The following is a 9,143-nucleotide window of genomic DNA, read 5'->3' on the forward strand; positions in this document are numbered from 1 at the left end:
CAGGGGAGATCATCGGGGGCCATGAAGCCAAGCCCCACTCCCGCCCTACATGCTTTGTTTGTAGTGATGCTTCCTAAGGCCCACTTGACTTCACACTCCAGGATATCTGGCTCTAGGTTATTGATCACACCATCATGGTTATCTGGGTCATGAAGATCTTCTTTGTATAGTTCTTCTGTGTATTCTTGCCACCTCTTCTTAATATTTTCTGCTTCTGTTAGGTTGATACCATTTCTGTCCTTTATTGTGTTCATCTTTGCTTGAAATTTTCCCTTGGTATTTCTAATTTTCTTGAAAAGATCTCGAGTCTTTCCCATTCTATTGTTTTCCTCTATTTCTTTGCATCATGCACTATAAAAGGTTTTCTTTTTTTCCCCTCCTCTATTCTTTGGAATTCTTCATTTAGATGAGTATATCTTTCATTTTATCCTTTGCCTTTTGCTTCTCTTGTTTTTATTATCAGTTTTTTATATAATGATTATAATTTTTAATTATTAATGTAATTAAATCACATTAATAGAAATCAATAATAATGCAATGTTCTTCAATCTCATCTTTAGCAGCAGTGGCATTAAATTGTAGTAGATTAAATACTCCAAATAGCAGAGACTGTCAGTCTAGATCAAAAATGTAAGATCCAATTTTGTGTGATTTACAGGAGAAACATCTTGAATATAAAGACATGGATGGAAGATAAACCTATGGGGAAACAAAAAAGATGTATCCTGTAACCCCAATTTTTTTTTAAAAAAAGCATTATCCATAGTATATGCTGTTTAACTATAGAATTTTTGGCCATCTGTGAGATAACATAGAGTAGAGTAATTGTTTTCTTTCTTCCTTATTTCTATTTAGCCTAGCAACAGTGAAGTTGAGACTCTTCATTAGTTTTTATATATGTTTTACTGTGAACTTTCAGATCTTTTGCCCATTCTATCATGTTTTTGGTCTATTTCTTCTGGATTACAGATCTCTGTACATTACAATAGATAGATTAATTTAATTGTAACATGTTTTTCACAAGTTTGCTGCCTGTAAATCAAATATACTTGTACTCATTTTTGATATAGAAACATTAAAAATTATTTTTTCAAATCATAATTTATTTATTAGCCTTTCTTAGAATGTTTCTGGATTTCCAGTCATTACAAGAAAGGCTTTCCTCATTCTCAATCTATAAAGGGATTTCCTTGGGCTTTTTTCCAGTGCATGTTTGGTTTTATGCTGTATATTTGAATATACAAATATCTATTCAAACTTTATTCTGGTGGTTTCTATGAAGTGTTACTCTAAATTAATCTCTTAACAAATGACTTGTTCAAAAATCTTTGTTAAAAGTCCATTTTTTCACTCATGATTCGAAATGCTCCCTTATTAGAAACTACCTTTCTGTATATACTTGTGCACGTTTCTGCATTCTTCCATTCTGTTTCACTAGTCTCTCTGTCTGTTCATCATTCAGCTCCACACTGTCTTCCAGAAAGAACTTTAGTAGTTTTTAAACTCCAATATGCTGTCTCCCATACTATTCCTTTTTCTTTGTGGCATAATTTCCCTCGTGATTCCTTCACACTGATTTTTCTCAGAAATTTCACAGATTGTCTAGGACTTGTATAACATCGAGAGAAAAAAATGGATTGATTTTTTAAATCACATTGTGTTATTTTATATCATGCTTATGTATTATCTTTGGGAGAATCAGTACCTTTTTTGGTGTAGATTCATCCAATCCAAGAACTAAGAACACCTTGATGTTTCTAAGTCTGTTTTTTTTTTTTCAGAAATACTTTAACATTTGTTTTGTTTTTCAGAAGTACTTTAACATCTTGCACAAATACGTTTTTTACAATTCTGGTTAAATTTTTCCTAAGCGTCGTGTCTTCCTCTGTTGCTACTGTACGGATATTCTTTTTCAGTGATCTCCAAGCTGGTTATCATTTGTTTAGGCGAAAGGTACACGTTTCCAGTTTTTCGATTTTTTGATTTTTGGCTGTGATGGGTTCTGTCGCTGCGTATGGGCTCCCGCGACTTGCCGAGAGGGGGCGCTACTCTAGCTGTGGTGCGTGGGCTTCTCAGGGCAGTGGCTTCTCCTTGCAGAGCACAGGGTGCACAGCTTTAGCGGCTCTGCAGCATGCAGGCTCTTCCTGGACCAGGGAGACTGGCAGGTGGGTTCTTATCCATTGGACCACCAGGGTAGTCTCTGTACAGATTTCAGCTCTGAACCACTCTCAAGCTTATAGAAAAGCTACAATTGCGATACAAAACCTTCTGTTTTCCAGAACCATTTGCAAGTAAAGTTAGAGGCATGGTGCTTCATTGCTTTTCAAATACTTTAGAGTGTAATTCCTAAAACAAGGACACTCTTACGGAACCACATTCAAACCGTCAAACCCAGAAAATTAACATCGATGTCATCATCTAATCCTCAGACACAGAGAAATCTGGCTCATCACCTTTAATATGTTGACTTATCTGATTAGTCTACAAAGAGATTCATATAACATATCTCTCACCCCTCTTCCACAAGTACAAGACCCTGCTGCCCCCGCCTAGGCTCTGGTGATCCACACCAGCCAGCCCCTTGGTACCAACAGCCATGTCACCATATTTGTCCTGCTCTGACATATCCTACCAGACTGTCCCCAAACCCATGAAGGCCTATAAATTCCCCTTGATCAGAAACCAACTTGTAGCCCGTCCCTTGTGTGAACACCCTCTTCACCTCACTGGGGCATTCACTCTGCACCATACATGTATTCTGGTTACCTGATCTAGGCTGCCCACTGCAGAGTAGGGTGAGAAGTGTGTCCACTCAGGAGAGAGGCCTGGCATGAGCACATTCTCACCCCACACAGGCTTGGCATGGACACCCTACCCTGGTTTGCTGGGGCTCTCCTGCCAGAATCCCTATTGGCAGTGGGCTTTGTTTCTTTAACATGTTGTTGCTTTTGAGGCGGGGCAGGGGGTGTGAATCAAGATGTTTAGGACCTACAATATTTTCAACTCCATGACTCTCTTCACCTTTTCCATTATGAAGACACGACCAGGATGATTTGGTTTGCAAATGGTACAGGAACATCAGAATGCCATTCTCTGGGTAGTGGTGAGGGAATTCTGCTTTGTCTCCCTGGCATCCTTTCTCACTTCATGTGGGATTCCCTTCTCACAGGCTCTTCTTCCTTGACTGCAACATTCCTGATGGGGGTGAGGTCTTCAGCTCAGTTCAGTCGCTCAGTCGTGTCTGATTCTTTGCGACCCCAAAAATCGCAGCATGCCAGGCCTCCCTGTCCATCACCAACTCCCGGAGTTCACTCAGACTCACTTCCATCGAGTCAGTGTTGCCATCCAGCCTTCTCATCCTCTGTCGTCCCCTTCTCCTCCTGCCCCCAATCCCTCCCAGCATCAGAGTCTTTTCCAATGAGTCAACTCTTCGCATGAGGTGGCCAAAGTACTGGAGTTTCAGCTTTAGCATCATTCCTTCCAAAGAAATCCCAGGGCTGATCTCCTTCAGAATGGACTGGTTGGATCTCCTTGCAGTCCAAGGGACTCTCAAGAGTCTTCTCCAACACCACACTTCAAAAGCATCAATTCTTCGGCGCTCAGTCTTCTTCACAGTCCAACTCTCACATCCATACATGACCACTGGAAAAACCATAACCTTGACTAGACGGACCTTAGTCGGCAAAGTAATGTCTCTGCTTTTGAATATGCTCTCTAGGTTGATCATAACTTTTCTTCCAAGGAGTAAGCGTCTTTTAATTTCATGGCTGCAGTCACCATCTGCAGTGATTTTGGAGCCCCCCAAAATAAAGTCTGACACTGTTTCCACTGTTTCCCCATCTATTTCCCATGAAGTGATGGGACCAGATGCCATGATCTTCATTTTCTGAATGTTGAGCTTTAAGCCAACTTTTTCACTCCCCTCTTTCACTTTCATCAAGAGGCTTTTTAGTTCCTCTTCACTTTCTGCCTTAAGGGTGATGTCATCTGCATATCTGAGATTATTGATATTTCTCCCAGCAGTCTTGATTCCAGCTTGTGTTTCTTCCAGCCCAGCATTTCTCATGATGTACTCTGCATAGAAGTTAAATAAGCAGGGTGACAATATACAGCCTTGACGTACTCCTTTTCCTATTTGGAACCAGTCTGTTGTTCCATGTCCAGTTCTAACTGTTGCTTCCTGACCTGCATACAGATTTCTCAAGAGGCAGGTCAGGTGGTCTGGTATTCCCATCTCTTTCAGAATTTTCCACAGTGTATTGTGATCCACACAGTCAAAGGCTTTGGCATAGTCAACAAAGCAGAAACAGATGTTTCTCTGGAACTCTCTTGTTTTTTCCATGATCCAGCGGATGTTGGCAATTTGATCTCTGGTTCCTCTGCTTTTTCTAAAACCAGCTTGAACATCAGGGAGTTCACGGTTCACGTATTGCTGAGGCCTGGCTTGGAGAATTTTGAGCATTACTTTACTAGCGTGTGAGATGAGTGCAACTGTGCGGTAGTTTGAGCATTCTTTGGCATTGCCTTTCTTTGGGATTGGGTGAGGTCTAGGGCCCTTCTATTTTTAACTGGTAGGAGCTCTTGATTGCCTCAAGGAGTGGAATATAGTAGAACAGATGCCTTATGACATCAAAGTATATGTAATGAAAAGAACCCAGCCTGTGTCTGGCTCATTTCTTAGCAGATGCTCCTCTGGGGGCAAAGCAACCCCGTGTGGTGAGGGAGACTAACAATCCCGCAAATTAAGACTGCTTGAGGGACCTTCATGGCGAGAAGCCAGCATGCCCAGTGAGCAGCCAGCACCATCCACTCAGCATATGTGAGCGAGCCTTCAAGAGATTCACCCTCCAGGCTTCAAGCCTCCCTGATACGAAGGGAGCAGAGGGGTGCTATCCACACTGCACCCTGACCAAATGCAGATTCCTGGGTAAAAGTAACATTGCTGATTTTTTTAAACTACTCAGTTCTTTAGTAATGGGAATAAGCCCTCTTCAGATTCACTCTCACACCATTCTGTCCATCCCACACCATGAATCTCACCATCCTTGTCTGATGGTGATGGTTTTGTCTCCTTAGCCAGAAGCAAGAAATCTTATCTCCAATGCTTCCCACAGTCTCACACACAAAGGGACCTCAATCTACAATGACCTTGGTGTAAATTCTTTTGCACAATGAAGGAAACTATAAGCCAGGTGAAAAGATAGCCCTCAGAATGGAAGAAAATAATAGCAAATGAAACAACTGACAGAGGATTAATCTCCAATATATACAAGCAGCTCATGCAACTCAATATCAGAAAAATAAACAATCCAATTGAAAAGAGGGTAGAAGAACTAAACAGACATTTCCCCAAAGAAGACATACAGGTGGCTATTAAACACATGAAAAGATGCTCAGCACTGCTCATTATTAGAGAAATGCAAATCAAAACTGCAATGAGGTACCATCTCATTCCAATCAGAATGGCCATCATCAAAAAGTCCACAAACAATAAATGCTGGAGAGGCTGTGGAGAAGAGAGAACCCTCCTGAACTGTGAGTAGGAATGCAAATTGATACAGTCACTATGGAGAACAGTATGCAGACTCCTTAAAGAACTAGGGACAAAATTATCATATGACGCAGCACCTCAGTACTGGGCATATACCCTAAGAAAGCCATAATTGAAAAAGGTATATATACCCCAGCATTCAGTGCAGCACTACTTGCAATTGATGGGACTTGGAAGCAACCTAGATGTCCATCAACAGATAAATGTATAAAGAAATTGTGGTACATACACACAATGGGATGTTATGCAGCTATAAAAAGGAATGCATTTGAATCCATTCAAATGAGGTGGATGAACCTAGAACCTATTGTACGGAGTGAAGTAAGTCAGAAAGAGAAAGACAAATATAGTATATTAATGCATATGTATGGACTCGTTCTATGTAATAGAAAGATGGTACTGATGATCCTATTTGCAGGGCAGCAAAGGAGATACAGACATAAAGAGCAGACTTATGGTCACAGAGGGAGGGAGAATGTGGGATGACTTGAGGGTGTAGTATTGAAACATATACATTACCTTATGTAAAGATAAGATAGATAGCCAGTGGGAATTTGCTGCACGATGCAGGTAACCCAAAGCCAGTGCTCTATGACAACCTATGGATGTGGGATGGAGAGGGAGGTGGGAAGACAGTTTAAGGGGGAGGGGACATTTATACCTCTAGCTGATTCATTATGATGTATGGCAGAAACCATCACAATATTGTAAAGTAATTTCCCTCCACTTAAAAATTAAACAAAATTGTTAAATAAATAAATAATGACCCCAGTGATCTAAAGAGAACTACAGAAATAAAGACATTCTTGAATCTCTCATCATGAGCCCCAGGATGCTGGGGCTCAAAGATCTGGTATTTGCTGATACAACCTCTCACTACTCCTATCTATAGCGATTTTCTTGTTTTCTGCTGAGTAATGGCACCAAGCCAAGAGCTTATGGGTGCCTCTGTGGTGACCACTAAGTACATACTCCACTCAGACCCCAAGACCTGATCAGACAGAGGAGTGAGGCTTTCAGAAAAGTCTCAGGTGGTAAAAACCACACCAGAGCAGACACTTAGGGTTAAAAGACCAGACAGAAGCAGCAGCTATTCAGAATCTGATCAGCTTTCCTGGAGAGACGGTCCTGTTCCTGCTCCTGGTGGCCCTTCCTCTGTTCCCCACTGGGGAGGCAGGTGAGTGATGGTCCCACCCTCAGAGGCCCAGACCTACCTCACATGGACAGACCTGCTCAGATGCTACACTCATGCACAGCCTGGGCCTGGTCCATGTAAGGAAATTTCTGAATTCAGGTCAAATTCCCTCAAAGACCAACAAATCTGGGCCCATCTCCCCTCTCCAGCCTTGGCTCCATGAGCACAGTGGGCAGGCTGTAATCTTTCTTTCAGGGAAAATCACTGGGGGCCACGAAGCCAAGCCTCACTCCCGTCCCTACATGGCATTTCTTCAGTACAAGATTTCAGGGAAGTCTTACAGATGTGGGGGTTTCCTCGTGCGTGAGGACTTCGTGCTGACAGCAGCTCACTGCCAGGGAAGGTGAGGAGCAGTGCCCGGGCCCCCATCCCTCTGCTGAGCCCTCCCAGGGAACCCTCTTCTCAGGGCTGCCAGTCTTGGCTACCAGCAACACATAAGTTCTTCGGAGGACAGGTGAGTCTTGGGGAGAGATGGACAGGTCAATGCCAGTGATGCATGGAGAGAAGGGACTGATCAAACCTGAGACGGAAGGAAGCCAAGGTTGTACCCTGGAGTCCAGAGTGCAAATGTGAGAAGTTCACGTTTTCCTTAGAGACAGCCAAGCCTGTGCAGGATTGAACACCCTCCGTGGACTCCAGGAACTACCACCCTGCCCAGGCTGCCAGAGGCAGGCAGCACAGAGAAGCCCAGACCCAGGGCCCATCATCTAGAATTCACTCCCCAGTCCTGCCCTGTTCCCGGCAGTGCTCTATCCTTCAGGCTCCTGGTCCGTATCTCCTGTGACTCCCCCTCCCTCTCTGCTATGTGTGCAGATCAATGAAGGTCACACTGGGGGCCCACAACACTGAGAAGAAGGAGAGGACCCAGCAGGTCTTCCAGTTAAGACGTGCCATCCCCCACCCAGGCTATAATAAGGAGACGTATGCCAATGACCTCATGTTACTGCAGGTGAGACACACAGCTGCACCGGTTCTGGGACACTTTCCTCCCAGGGTTCTGCATCCCCCATGACTCATTCCTGACCCTCCTCCTGTACGTCCCCTTCCGTGGTCCCAGGGCCGCTGGAAGGCAATTCCACAAATGTCCTGCGGTTTCTGTGGGCCATCAGTAGGTGAGAATGCCTTTCCTCTGCCTTCAGCTGAAGAGAAAGGCCAAAGTGACCACTGCTGTGAGCACCATCAGCCTGCCCAGCGGCTCAGATACGGTGAACCCAGGGATGCTGTGCAGTGTGGCCGGCTGGGGACTCCTTCGTGTGGAAGGCTCCACCACAAAGAAACTGCAGGAGGTAGAGCTTGAAGTCCAAAGGGATGAGGAATGCAAATCTCGCTACGCAGTTTACGACAGCAGCACCCAGATGTGTGTGGGGAACCCAAGGATGACGAATAATGCTATGGAGGTGAGTGACACACCTGTATGCATGCAAAGCCCTGGGCACAGCCAAGCTGTGGGGGTGGGGAGCAGTGGGAATGAGCCCTATTCCTGTGTCCCCGGCCTGTCCTCCTATCTGGTCTCTGTCCCGTGTCCCTAGGGGGTGAACACTGCCCCACAATCACATATGGGTGGAGGCTTCCTGCAGGAGGAGGTGGATTGTCAGGGCCAGTCTGAAACCTCAGGACCAACAAGGCCCTGATATCAGCCAGGGTCCCTAACAGAGACCACCCACCCCACGGTGGCAGGGAAACCAGACCTGAAGAAGGTGAGCTCAGCCCTTGCTCTCTCTGCCCACAGGGTGACTCCGGGGGCCCACTCGTGTGTAATGGTGTGGCCCAGGGCATTGTGTCCTATGGAAGAGATACACCTCCAGATGTCTACACCAGAATCTCAAGGTTTCAGCAATGGATCAAAGAAACAATGAAAATGTACAAACTGCAGGGACCGGACTGAGGTCCCCCAGGATTGATCTGTCCATCTTCCCGGGGGTAGAGGTGTTGGGCAAAGTGGGTGGAGGAGGGCTGCCTGGAACTTAATAAAGTTTTATCTTTTGAGCAGAAATCACTGATTCCTCCTTTATTCACATACTTGTTAGGCACCTACTCTGCCAGGGGAACATCTGTTCACATTTCTGATCTGTCACCAGCTTCCCCTCCAGCACATACACCACCCCTCTCACCCCCACCTTCCATCTCTGGAATAAAACTTCTACTGTACCAGTAGCCAGCTCCCTCCAGTCACATGTCCCCAGTGCCAGCTCCCCCTGCAGGCTGCCCATGAGCTCCATCAGAGAAGGGAGACCCCTCCTCAGGAGTATAGGTCCCACTTGATTCCCACCCTCATGTGTTATCTATATACCCTCCGCCTTATGCACACTTACTCCCCTCCCCCACATCCCAGTGCCCAGGGGGCAACAGAGGAGAATCCAGATTTGAAAAGGGGGACCACCTGAGAAACTCTGGGGT

General features: G+C 45.0%; 1 protein-coding gene across 1 annotated transcript in view; it reads left to right on the forward strand.

Annotated features, from left to right (window-relative positions):
• The window catches only part of LOC120875326 (mast cell protease 1A-like), an 80,641-nt gene extending 71,902 nt beyond the window's left edge, over positions 1–8,739 (forward strand). The window contains exons 5-9 of the mRNA XM_040257102.1: positions 6,597–6,728; positions 6,942–7,089; positions 7,560–7,695; positions 7,886–8,143; positions 8,476–8,739. Coding sequence (XP_040113036.1) covers positions 6,597–6,728; positions 6,942–7,089; positions 7,560–7,695; positions 7,886–8,143; positions 8,476–8,631 — 830 coding nt within the window. The 3' untranslated portion in view covers positions 8,632–8,739. The remainder of the gene's footprint in view (positions 1–6,596; positions 6,729–6,941; positions 7,090–7,559; positions 7,696–7,885; positions 8,144–8,475) is intronic.
• Positions 8,740–9,143: the final 404 nt, after the last annotated feature.

Source organism: Oryx dammah, unplaced genomic scaffold, assembly GCF_014754425.2.
Source record: "Oryx dammah isolate SB20612 unplaced genomic scaffold, SCBI_Odam_1.1 HiC_scaffold_16, whole genome shotgun sequence".
Taxonomy (NCBI): Eukaryota; Metazoa; Chordata; class Mammalia; order Artiodactyla; family Bovidae; genus Oryx; species Oryx dammah.